We start from the raw sequence: 13,546 nt of genomic DNA, 5'->3' as shown, positions 1-13,546 counted from the left end.
ACTGGGGGTCTGTAAGTGCTACTGTAATATCAATTATAAATAGTAACATTTCCAACTCGTCAAAAACTAGCAAGTATTTGGAAACTAAAACCTGATCTTCTCACTGGTTTTCCATCCAGGTTTTTTATTTATTTTGTTATTTGTGTAGCATCACTTGTAAATTACATCAGAATTCTTAGTTTTGGTGACTTGTTCTTAAATTAGCAGTTTTGTTCCAGCACCTCTTTTGTTGACTCTTCAGTTTCTGATATGAGAGTACCTAATTAAGTATGTGAAGAGGGAGGTCCAGGTAAGGTATCTCCCCAACATCCCCTGGTGACAGAGCTGATTTCAGGTTCACTTTGAAAGGACAGTGATGTAAACAAAGGACACATCAGCTCATCAGCATCCCTTTTTTGTTTTGTTGTGGTTGCTCTTGTCATTCTATTTATAAATTGGTTTATTTCTATGAAATGTATTGGTTTGTCAAATACAAGAATTGAACAAAAATGGAATGAACTGAATAAAATATTTTATTTTGACTATAAAAAAAAATCCTCTGGTGAAGGCTGATGCAAAGAAATCACTTCAGCTTTCTTGCAAGGTCCTTATCTTCCTCATTGTTTTCTTAAATTGCTGCTGGTCCACTAGACCTATCACTTCTTTTTGTAGACTTTTTGCCTTGGATATAATGGAATAGGCATATCCAGGTGGATGAAAAATAATGAGGTCTCTAACTTTTTTTTTTTAAGATGTAGAGGAGATAGCGTCATGTTCAATTAAGCATCTGCTTCCTTCTCAAGCCATACCAACACCCCTCTCCTTTGTGTGTTTGTTGTTTGTTTTTGGAGGTTTTGTGCTGCTGCACTGACAAGCAGATATTCTAAAATGACAGACTTCTGACTTTTCTGAGGCTGTCTTTACTAGAAACGATGCTGCAGCTGTCGCTTTAGTGTAGATACTCACTACAGTGATGGAAGGGTTTCTCCCATTGCTATAGTTAATCCACTTTCCTGACGGGTGGCAGCTAGGTCGACAGAAGAATTCTTCCATCAACCTAGCCCTGTCTGTGCAGGAGAGAAGGGTAGGGTGAGGTTGGTTTAACTACATCACTCAAGGGTGTGGCTTTTTCACATGCCTGAGCAAGGTAGCTGGGTTTACCTAATTTTTTAGTGTAGACCTAGCCTGAAAAATAGAAATACCAATGAGAGGATGTGTACTGTTCAGTTGGTTAGTGTTAATACTGGACAATGACTTGGAAATGAAAAATGTTTGTTATGTGTTGTTACGCTGATTAAGGAATTATTTTGTGGAGGAATTGAAATAGGCCTGTGTTTGACATTGAGAGCACTCTTCTTATTATCTCTCTCAAAAAAGGGAAAGAAGTAGAAAAACAGGCTAATACAATTCTTGCAGTTTTAACTCACATAAGATGTAGTATCTTTGTCATTGTTTATACTACTATAGTCACATCTTCAATAGCTTCCACCAGTGTTTCCCAAACTCCCCCACCTCCTTCAGTAAAATTAAATCAATCATGCTTCCCTGTAACCTCACTTGTGTTTTGCACCTCTCTGTTTAGTCCTTCATGTGCCCCTCACTTTGGTCATTGTTGGAATAGTTCTTTATAATGATACTTCTCTCTTTTCTCATGTCTGCTCTACATGCAGTTTTTGTACTGATAGAACTATTTTGGTGAGGGGTATGTGATTATTTTACCAAAATAACTATACAGGTTTAGCCCCTAGCTTGGATTCAGTTAGGAGTTGTCTACACTTGCAGTTATTCAGTAATACCTATTAGGCTTAGGCCTGGTCTACACTACAAATGCTTTGCCGATATATCTATGCCAGCAGAATCCCCCAGTGTAGACACAGGGTATGCCAACAGAAGCAGTCTTCTGTCAGCATAGCTGCGTTTACACTGGGGGGTTTGCTGATATTGCTATATTGGCTAGAGAGTGTGTGGGTTTTTTTCCCACGCCTCTGACTGATATAGCTATGCCGAAAAAACATTGTAGTGCTTAAATGAAAAGTAATACAAAGTACTACATATGTGTCATGAGACAGTTAAGATTGCTGAGGGAGCTTCAGCTTTCAACTTCCTAATTTTTATGTATGTTAATTGTCAACATGTTAATAGCATAAAATTAAGGAATAGCTGTTTCTTCTCAGGAAATGGTATAATGTGGACTAAATTTAGATACCAGGTATAGTATGTATAGTAGATGTACTGCAAGTTGACAATCTTCAAAAAACTATCTGTCCAGAACATATTAGGGGTACTTATGGCTTTAAGTTATTGAGGTATCATTTACTTACGATACAAACTATAGTATAGTACTATGTATACTTTGTATCGTAAATAAACGATACCTCAATAATTTAAAGCCACAAGTATATTTTACTGTATTTTTAATATAGAGGTTCTCAAGCTGCTTAAGTATTTTCAATTTACTGTATATAACTTAGAAATGTATAGGATATGTAATGTTACTGATGAGGACAGTGACATCTGTTTGTGAATTAACTGTTGAGCAAAGTACAAAAAATAAAACAGGTATTGCTCAGATGTCCACGGAAATATTGGCAGCCAAATGTTTTTTCATCACAGCTGTTAGTTGCTTTTACTATGAACCTCTGTCTTATTAATTCTTTAATCCTCCATTTCGGTAAGATCCTGGGTCACTTTTTCAGTAATCTCTGTTTACCTTTATTTATCTTCTGATCTGTGAATGCAATACAAAATTAATCATCAGTTATAATTTGTCATCCAGACTTGCACTCTATTTTTGGAAGAAATTATTGAACAAATCATTGCAAAATTAGTACGGAATAGTATACAGGAATATAAATGAAAAGATAAGTTAGTAAAGAGTGGGGAAGGACTTAAATATAACTTTTTATGTCAGATAAGAGTTCAAAAAACTCTCTATTTTCACTGAAAAGAGATCTTGGGATTTTGCAAGATCTTTCAAACTTCCCATTGGTTTGTCATGGAAAACTCTTAGGACGCATGAAACTCGTGCAGATTTTTTCCACCTTGTAAGCTCTTCAGAATAGGCACCGTGTCTTTTTATATGTTTGTATAGTGTCTAGTACAATAGGATCCCCATAAACCAAAGAACACTATATGTTCTGCAAAGTAAGGTGTCAGATATGTGTAGTGGCAAAGGATGAAAGCTTTGGAATAAATGACTTCTATGAAAGGGAATTTGGTTAAAAAACTTTTTTTCATTTTAAGAAAAAAATTCCTTTACTTCGTTAAACAGATTATTTAAATTGAAATACTTTTTCAAAATCTAGCTTACTTTTCAATATTTGTATTATCAGTGTAGTTTTTTGCCTTTTATTTCATGTGACCAATAAAACTATTTCAAAGTCAGTTTCATTTGTCTAGTCAGTTTTCTCTGTCACTTTCTATTTCTCTTGCACTTGCAGTATCTGCATTTACACTCCAAGTATTACAGTATTGTACAAGAGAATTTTTAATTAAAAAAATGTTTCTATCAACACCAGGGTTTTGCAAACCCCCACCCCCACCCCAAAAAAACCAAAAACAAAACACAACAACCCAACAACGTATTAATAGGGTCTAACTACCTAAAAAAAGAAATTTTGCTAAAATGGTAGATTATGTTGTTGATGTTCTTTTATTGCCTCAGTTGACCTCCTCTTAATCTTTCTTTAATATTTGAAAACGTGCATGGTTTGCAAGTGAGCAATAATGAGCATCAGTATGAACGTACATCATTACATGCCACTTAATACAAAGCATTGTCAATTTAAGACAAAAATAAACCTACAATAAAAACATTGTGATATAGACAGAAGAGGGGAAAAAACAGGAATTGTAACACATTCTGTAAATAATGATACCTAGACTCCTTTTTAGAGGCTGAAACACAGAAAAAAATGGAAGGAAGGGAGGTCTGTTGGATGCATACTACCTAGAGCTAGGCAAAATTTTTCAGCTGAAACTTTTTCCAGTGAAAAATATTGATTCAGCACCAACAAAATATTTTGAAAATGTAGGTTTGTTTTGCCAAAATGTTCATGTTGGGGCAAAACAACAATTGTAATTTTTATTTATTTGTTTAGCAAAGAAATTTTGTTTTGCCATTTTCGAAAAGAAACATTTTGTTTTTTTTATTTGAAATGACTTTGTTTTGAAATTTCATTCAATTTTATTTTAAAAAATTAAAACTTGAAATCAAATAGTTCTTCCAGTGATTGCACATGCACATTCCACTCTTGGTGTTCATGCACCCTGTGCACCGTTGCCAGAAATATTTCCCTCAGTGGTACCTGTTGGGGCAGCTCTAGTGCCCGCTGGTGAAGCTGGTGTAAAAGGCCCAGCCGACCCCAAGCCCTCTCAGTTCTTTCTCACCACCTGTGACAGTTGCTGGAACTGCCCTTCATGCATTTGCAAGTACTCCCAGTGAACTGTGTTCTCTTGAATTTTATTGTAAATTGTTTAGTTTAATTAAGGTTATTAGAGTTTAGTATAGTTAGATAGGTGTTTACTACAGATGAAGATTTTGGTTGATTCCTGGTACTGAGGAATGCCTCTCTCACCAGGCGTCAGGTCCTGTGTTTCCTGCAATAAAGCTATGCTCATGAGTGACTTGCACAAAGGTTGCTTAAAGTGCCTCGGGGAGGTTCATATTGGAGAGCGTTGCCAAATTTTCAGACACTATAAGCCTCTCACGAAGAAAGATTGTGAAGCTAGACTAAAGTTTTTACTCATGGAGGCTGCCTTGAGACCTCCATCTGGACTGGGTTGGTGGACTCGACATTGGGTGCACCATTCACCATCCTCAATGCCTAAAAGAGGCATAAGAAGCAGACAGCCAAAAGGGGAAGGTCTCAGGCACCTAAGTCTGCTAAGCAAGGGCTTAAGAGGAGAGTGTGGTCTAAGTCTAAGCACTCCTTTGCAGAAGATGGAACCATTGACTCTGGCATCTGGGTAGGTGCCATGGAGTCTGGAACCAGAAGGAGCTCCTTCCACCTCTGCAGCAGCAGACCGTAGCTACTGTCCCGGTACCAACTGTGCTGGAGGCATTTGCGGCTGCCAATGCCTTGACTCTGTCAGTACCAGTATTGCCAACAATGCAAGAGTCAATGCTGTCTGTGCCAGCAGACACAGGAGAACCAGCAGGATTGCTGCAGTGCTCAGTGCTATGCCAGCCTCACATACTCCTGACGGCTCACCCTTTGATGGTACCATCAAAGGGAAACACATGTGATGCTATCCTCTCTGCAGGCCTCTCCACCTCTGTGGCAGTCACTGGCACGATCTGCAATTGGACCTCTGTAGACAGCAGAAAGAGAGTCATTTTCCGAATCGGAGATCAGGTCCTATATTTCCCATCTTCAGAGCCACTCTTGCTACCCCTCTTACAGATGTTTCCACCCTTCCATGGATCCTGTCACAGGAGTACCATCATGTGGTTGTCTGGAGGGCGTTGCTATGGGGCTTACCCCTGTCCAGTGGCCTTTTTGGAATCTGTGGTGCTTTCTCCTTGATTCCAGATCATATTCTATTAACTCCTGTTTGGTGGCCTCCAAAAGACATGTGGCACCTACCCACCAAGCAGCACCTGTTCCTGCCTCCGGTACCAGGCCTGGTACCAGACATCAAGAACTGGCTCAACAGGATCCTTTGGATCAAGAAATGATGGAAGAGCATCCACAGACAGAACTGGCCTTCTCTTCATCCTCCCCTGATGAGGCTGTCACGGAAGGGTGGGAGGGGAGGGAAGCATGTCGCCTACCCCAGATGACTATAAGGCACATCAAGAATTATTAAGTCTGGACATGCAGATGGAGGAAGTAAAAAAAATCCTCACACAACCTGGTTGATATTTTAGCCACTGCAGGTCCTTCCAGAGTGGCTCTGCCTCTCGATGGGGCCATTATGGACCCAGTTAAGGCACTGCAGCAGACTCCTGCATCCCTTCAACCACTACTATAAGGGCCAAACACAATAGTTTTGCATGAACATCCTGGCATCCGTTATTACCTGTCTGGATCCTTGAGACTGGTATGCTGCCCTCAATTTAAGATATGCCTACTTTCATGTTTTGGCTTACCAAGGACACAGATGTTCCTCAGGTTTGTAGTGAAGCACTCGCATTACCAGTTCACAGTGCGTCCGTTCGGCTTGTCTGCAGCTGTTTGGGTGTTCACAAGATATATGGCCATGGTGGCAGCATTCCTCAGGAGACTAGGAGTGCAGGTCTGTCCTTACCTGGACCGCTGGCTAGTCAAGCACCAGCCCAAAGCCCAGGTTAAATCCAGCATTCAGTTCACTTAGCCAGCTTTCAAGGCCTTAAGCCTACTGATCAATGCAAACAAGTCTATTCTTTGCCTAGTACAGAGGATAGCGTTCATAGGGACTATGTTGGACTCGACTCAAGCTAGAGCGTTCCTCCCAGAGTCAGGATTCCAGTCTATTCAATCTCTTGTGACAGACATCAAGATTCATGCAGCCCAAAACTGTATGAGGCTCCTAGGGCACACGGCCTCGTGCACATATATAATACACCATGCACGGCTGCACCTCACACCCCTCCAGATGTGGCTGGCCTCAGTGTACTTGCCAAGCCGTCTTCATCTGGACCCTGTGCTCACAGTATCTTCATGGGTTCTAATTTAGCTGAATTGGTGGTTGGATCCTCTGTGTACAAATGTTCCCTTTATCCACCCTCAACTGTCAGTCACTCTGTCTCTCTCGTTGGCTCTAGGGTGGGGAGCTCACCTGGGGCTCCACCTAACTCAAGGTCTTTGGGCCTTGAGAAAGTTCTCTCTTCATACGTTAGAGAGTCCAGGGTGATTTGTCTTGCCTGTCAGGCTTACCTGCCTCCTGCCGGGGGAGAAACCTGTTTGTTCTTATAGACAACACCACAGCAGTGTTTTACCTCACCTCTTTTGTCAGGAAGCAGTCCACATGTGAGAATTTTGCATAGCCCATTCAATCAATCTTGAGGCCTCTTACCCTGCAATGGTCCCTAATGAGCTAACAGACCACCTGAGCAGGTCATTTTCCAGTCACCACGAGTGGTCTCTTCGTGCAGCCCAGGCCGTAATTACTCTTTCCACCCCAGTCCCTGAGAATTATGAGCACCAGAGTTACGAACTGACCGGTCAACCTCACACCTCATTTGGAACCAGCAGTACGCAATCAGGCAGCAGCAGAGACCCAAGGGGGGAAAAAGGCAGACACAGTACAGTAGTGTGTTAAACATAAACTACTAAAAATATAAATGGAAAGTATAAAAAAAGATTGGACAAGGTAAGGAAACTGTTTCTGTGTTTGTTTCATTTAAATTAAGATGGTTAAAAGCAGCATTTTTCTTCTGCATAATAAAATTTCAAAGCTGCATTATGTCAATGTTCAGTTGTAAACTTTTGAAAGAACCACCATTGTGTTTTGTTCAGATTTATAAATGTTTCAGTTAGAAATAATCTCCATTGCCAAAGTGTTCGTAACTCTGAGGTTCTACTGTATAGCTAATTCACCTTTATTTTACGTATACTTACCTAAATTAAACTTTTTTCCCCGTTGTCTTGAATCTTTTTTCAAAGCTTAATGCTTTGAGAGGGATAATGTAACATATGATCCTCCTCTCCCCCCTCCTAACTAACCTAGGCCTGACCCTGCAACTTTACTACCATGAGTAGCCCTGCTCACAATAGTGAAGTTAAGCTTGTGCATGAGTTTTTGCAGGATTGGGCCCTAATGGTCTGGGTTGGTTGTTGGGGGAGTTGTTCAGCTGAAGAATGGTAATCTTAAGTGTTTTAGCCCTTGCATGGTGAGCTGAGAGTGGTTTTTTTTTTTTTTTTTAAGAGTATCAGCAGAAGATTAACTTAACCTTAAAGCAGTATTTGAAGTAGCTTAATTTGAAGATGGGAATTTAAGCTATCTGTTGTTGAATTTAGACAACTGATCGTTTGACTACTGTAGTTGCTTTTTACTTAGGTAACTTGGCATGAAATTGCAAGGCCTCAAGTACATGGATATGACATGCATTGTCTAGCGATGACTGGCCGATTTCAGTTTGTTTCTGGAGCAGATGAAAAGGTGCTGCGAGTCTTTACTGCCCCCAAGAATTTTGTGGAAAACTTCAGTAACATCAGTGGTATTTCAATGGAGAAACTATGTTCCAGTGTAAGTATTGAAACAAACAAACAAACAAGCATTTGATCAAATGGCTCCTTTGGGAGAGAGAGAGAGAATCATCACTACAGCATAACTATTGAGATTAAAATTTATAAAATGTCAAAATAATTTAAAAAAATCCTGAAACCACAGCCCTTAGATATTTTTCTCTTTCCAGTCTATTCAGGCAGGTGTGTGTGTACTTAGATCACATGTACCTTCTATATCGTTTTATCAAATTGGCTGGATAGAAGGAAGGTTGCTGAGGGTTTTAAAGTGTGTGGATATTTAGTAAAGGTCAGCACGTGTAAGCTACTCTTAATAAACAATTAAAAACAAATCTTGTGAATAGGTTCTCAAGATTGTAAGGGCATAATAACATTATCTAGATGTAGTTACAGTTGTATGGTATTATTTGTTCTTTAATGGTATGTTTTGAAACAATCCAAGGCTCCCAGAAGCTACTGCATTAGATGTTGTGTATAAATGTTGTATACGTACTCATCAATGTCTTTTTCCTCTTACCTTGCCTTGTCTTGTCTTCAAACTGTCTTGTGAGGTCTTTATGTCCCAGTTTTCCAGGCTATAGCTTTGCTTCCTTATCCACAGAAAGAGACATGACCACAGCATCTCCATCCTAAAATAGCTTCACTGGCTTCCCTGTGATCCAAATCAAATCCATTCTCTTTTCTTACTAACTTGCTTAATCTTAATAGGCCTTGTCTCTGAGGTTCAATCCTTCCTGTTTTCTATCTGCTTTCCGTTCCATAACATATTCTCTGCACTGCAGGCTCATGAGCTCTCTCTGCTGCAGCTACTACCAGCTGGAACAATCTTCTTGTGTCCAAACATTTTAGAGTTTCCATGTATTAAATATCAGCTAAAAAAAAAATCTTCTCCCATGGCTACTCATATTATTTCTCACTATTTTTATCTTTAACACGAAAAGGCATTTGTGATCATTTGTGTTAATGAAGCTATACAAAATAACATATTGTACTGTATGATGCAGACACACACTCTGTATGATTTTCCACACAGTTCTCCCTTTGTACTCTGTGACCTACAGTATTCCAGAACTCTTTACAGGCCTTGTCTGCACAGGAAGTTTTTACAAGTTAGAATGTAACTATGTACAATACATCTATGATATAGTTTTATCAGAATAACCCTCTGTTTGGACACACTTATTCTGGTATAAAACTGGCTTTTTTGATCTAGCTTAAACCCCGTTCTCGTGACATAAGGCACTTTTATACCAAAATAAGTGTCCACCTGGAGTTATACCCAGAACAATTGTATTGGTTTAAATTCATACTTTAAAAAAATTTAAACAAGGCCTTAGAGACTGTTATTTGTATTCTGGGTTTCTGATGTGGCTTTCTGATATAATTAAATATTGTTTATCAGGTAAGGTGTTTCCACCTAATCTGTTAACCCAATCCTGGAAAGTACTTTTGTCTCAGTGAATTTGCACAGAGGTGCTGAGTATGAATATACACACCAGCAGATACTGATCTCTCGTGTCCCTGCCCTCCCACCCCCCGAAAAGTGCTCCAACCTGACTTCCCGCTCATAGCTTTGGCTTTCTTCCAGGACTTCCCTTCCTTTGACATATAGCTGATGCAAACTGCCAGTCAGCTAACAGGACCTTTTCTCTCCCTATCCTGCCATGTGCCCAAAGCAAAGCTGCCCCTTAGGCACCCTAAGTCTTCTTGAAAATCCCAGATATATACTCTCACATCCTTTCCCCCCAGAAAAATCCTTCCTTGTACCCAGACCTCAAAACACCCAGTTCCCAGGTCTTGTTTTCCTGGAAACTATTGTATGAGTTAAGTATTCACTTTATAAAGGCAATATATATATTGAATAAGTGCAGTTACCTCAGAATACCTGTACTAAAATGATTAAAGATGCATGCTTCACACCAAATCTAGAGAAGTGAGCCAAGTTCACCATATGTAGTTTCAGAGGAGGGGCTGAAGCATGGCTTGGCTTTCAAAGTCTGTCAGTGCAGTTGCTCAAGCATACACTTCCCTGAGGAATTCTGGATGATTCAGAGGCTTCTTCTACAATGTGTGCTCAAGCATACACTTCCCTGAGGAATTCTGGATGATTCAGAGGCTTCTTCTACTTCCCTCTAGTGACATCTGGCCCTTGATTTTAAAGTACCCATAAAGTATACTAACTTCTGCATGAAAATATATTTACTTTTTTTTACCCAGGAAGCTGTTGACCTTCCAGAAGGTGCGACTGTGCCTGCTTTGGGTTTGTCCAATAAAGCTGTCTTTCAGGGTAAGACTATTGTGGAATAGTGGTGAAGGCACTCCAGAGTTGTTTGTAAATTTACATCATTACTTGTCTTAAAAGTGTATGTTTGATGACTTGACTAAGTCTGCCTCCATACAACTGATTAATGTTTAAGATCACCTGGAACTATTGTTAGGTGCTGAGCATTTACCTGTCTATGTAGGCTTCTTTATTGGTGCCCACTCTATTTGAGTGCCCTCCCGAAGGTAGAAGTGACAACAATAATTTCTCCTTTCTCTGCCATCAGAGACAGGCTTAGGAATTTTTAATACTGATGTACGAGAATGAAGGTGCTGATATGGGAATGCTTGGGCAAAGAGATAGGGTTTGCATTTAGCTCTGAATATGAATGGGGGGCCTTTTATATGCATTCCTGCTGTTCTTTCTGTCACGGAGTGTGGGGGAGACAGGGCCCTGCACCCCCCTCTTCCTGTGATTCACCGTGACTCTCAGCCAGCCAGTAAAACAGAAGGTTTATTAGACGACAGGAACACAGTCCCAGGCAGGGTTTGTAGGTACAAGCAGGACTCCTCAGCCAGGTCCCTCTGGCGGGCAAGGATCTTAGACCCCAGACTTGGGGTTCCCTGCCTCTTCCCAGCCAGCACAAAACTGAAACCAAAAACTCCTCCAGCAGGCTCTCTCTCCCTCCTTCTCTCCCCCTCTCCCTTTGTCCAGTTTCCTGAGCAAAGGTGTCGACTTGCCCCACCCCCCTTCCTGGCTCAGGTTACAGGCTCAGGTACTGTCCCTCACCTCAAGTCATCTCCTGCTCTCCCATCCCCCATGCAGACAGTCCCAGTGAAACTAAACGACATTCCCAGGTCAATCCACCCCACTCCCTACTGCATCACATCCTCTCATCCACAAGGTCCTCCTCAAGGTCTGGCAGGACAAGGCTTTGTTTCTTCTCATAGCACCGGCGCGACCCTGCCAACACTGGTTCTCCATGCTGTTGAACCTCTCGGTGGACATGCCCATGACCTTGCCCGTGATTCCAGACCTCATCACGCAGGACCATGGCTTCCTTCAGCACCCCAACCTAGAGTTTTTCCACCTCACCATATGGAAAATCCATGGTTAAACCCGTTAGCGCTCCAGTGCTCCGATTCGGTTTGGAAGGTTCTCCTTGGCAGTAGAAAACCCTCCACTCGTGCCATTTAACTAGCCAAGTGGAAAAGATTCTCTGTTTGGTCCTCACAGAATGGCACCCCTCTGCTACAGTCCTCAATCCCCTTTGTACTGGACTACTTACTCTACATAAAGCAGCAAGGGCTAGCAGTCTCGTCAACCAAGGTGCACCTGGCAGCTATTTCCACTTTCCACCCAGGTGCAGCAGGGCAGTCGGTATTTGCTAACCCCATAGTTAGAAGCTTCCTTAAAGGGCTAGACAAACTGTACCCCCGGGTGTGACAACTGGTCCCCCCCAATGGGACCTTAACCTGGTCCTCTCAAGGCTCATGGGGGCCCCCTTTCAAACCTTTAGAACTTGTTCTCTGCTTTACCTCTCTTGGAAAGTGGCATTTCTTGTGGCAATAACATGGCTCAAAGCTTGTCTGAGCCCCCTTATACAGTGTTTTATTAGGGAAAGGTACAATTGCATCCACACCCGGCTTTTCTCCCTAAGGTTGTTTCACAATTTCACGCAAATCAGGACATCTTTTTACCAGTGTTCTTCTCAAAGCCACATGCTAATGACAGAGAACGCAGGCTGCATTCCCTAGAAGTCAGATGGGTGCTGGCTTTTTACATTGAGCGGACAAAGCCATTTAGGAAGTTGATGCAACTCTTCATCGCCATTGCTCAGAGAATGAAAGGGCTGCCGGTCTCATCCCAACGAATCTCTTCTTGGATCACAGCCTGTATCAGGACATGCTACAGCCTGGCAAAGACACCAGCCCCAGCATTGACGGCGCACTCCACGAGAGTACAGGCTTAATCTGCAGCGCTCCTGGCGCAGGTCTCCTTTGAGGACATCTGCAGGATGGTGCCTGGTCATCTATTCATACCTTTTCGTCGCACTACACCATCACACAGCAGGCTAGAGACAATGCCACGTTTGGTAGAGCAGCGCTTCAGTCTGCAACTCCGTGAACTCTGACCCCTCCTCCGAGGGACTGCTTGAGAGTCCCCTACTTGGAATCAACATGAGCAATCACTAGAAGAAGAAAAAATGGTTACCTACCTTTCATAACTGTTGTTTTTCAAGATGTGTTGCTTATGTCCATTCCAAGACCCACCCACCTCCTCTCTAGCAAGAAGGAACTGAAGAGGTGGCGGGTCGGCATGGACCTATATACGCAGCCATGGAGGCTCCACTCCAAGCAGCTCCACAGCTGACCCAATGGGTACCGCTAGGGAAAAGCCTTCTGACAATTGTGCATGCGGCGCGCACACACCTACTTGGAATGGACATGAGCAACACATCTCGAAGAACAACAGTCACGAAAGGTAGGTAACTATTTTTAATTTTTAGACCAAAATAATTCCTAACCAAGATTAACTCTTTTTCCCCATACCCCAAATCTTCAGCAAATGGATGCGAGTGGAGCACATGATTGATGTGATTTTAAAAACAGTTAAAATATACACTGTATATGTTTGTGGAACTTACCAGTTCAGGAAAAGATCTTTATATATTCCCTTCTACCTTAGACGTCTGGGCTTGAGAGCAGCCAGTCCCTACTTGCACTGCATAGAACAAGTGTTCTGTCCACTGAAGTATTTTCACATGCAAATAAATTAATTACAGAAAGATTCAGAGCCCACTCAACACGTTCCAAAGCAGTAAGATAGGCAGAAAAGGCACCAGCTAGTACTAAGAAAATCTGTAAGAATTCTAACTAGTCATCCATAAACACTATCAACAGTTTGGTAAATCACTATAGGCTTGATTTTTATTACTCTGCCAAAGCATCTTTCACCATGAAGGTGCCCCAAAGTGGTTGTCTGAGAAGAGATAAGTGGTGGTGATTTTGGGGAAGAGGGAACCTTTCTCTTCTGTTCTGCATCATTTTTCCTCCCTTCTTATATTTTTTTTCTTAGTGCTTTCTGTATGCCAGAATTGAAAATTTGTTACTTGATATCATCCTTTCTGAGA

The 13,546-nt window shown here is 41.5% G+C and overlaps 1 protein-coding gene across 2 annotated transcripts in view; it reads left to right on the top strand.

Annotated features, from left to right (window-relative positions):
* The window catches only part of ELP2 (elongator acetyltransferase complex subunit 2), a 101,034-nt gene that overhangs the window by 67,957 nt on the left and 19,531 nt on the right, over positions 1-13,546 (top strand). For both annotated transcript variants that reach the window (XM_045007278.1, XM_045007279.1), the window contains exons 13-14: positions 7,963-8,151; positions 10,368-10,437. In XM_045007278.1, coding sequence (XP_044863213.1) covers positions 7,963-8,151; positions 10,368-10,437 — 259 coding nt within the window. The remainder of the gene's footprint in view (positions 1-7,962; positions 8,152-10,367; positions 10,438-13,546) is intronic.

This window comes from Mauremys mutica, chromosome 2 (assembly GCF_020497125.1).
Source record: "Mauremys mutica isolate MM-2020 ecotype Southern chromosome 2, ASM2049712v1, whole genome shotgun sequence".
In the NCBI taxonomy this organism is placed as follows: Eukaryota; Metazoa; Chordata; order Testudines; family Geoemydidae; genus Mauremys; species Mauremys mutica.
Note: the sequence above shows the minus strand (reverse complement) of the source record. Positions and strands in the feature narration are given on the sequence as shown.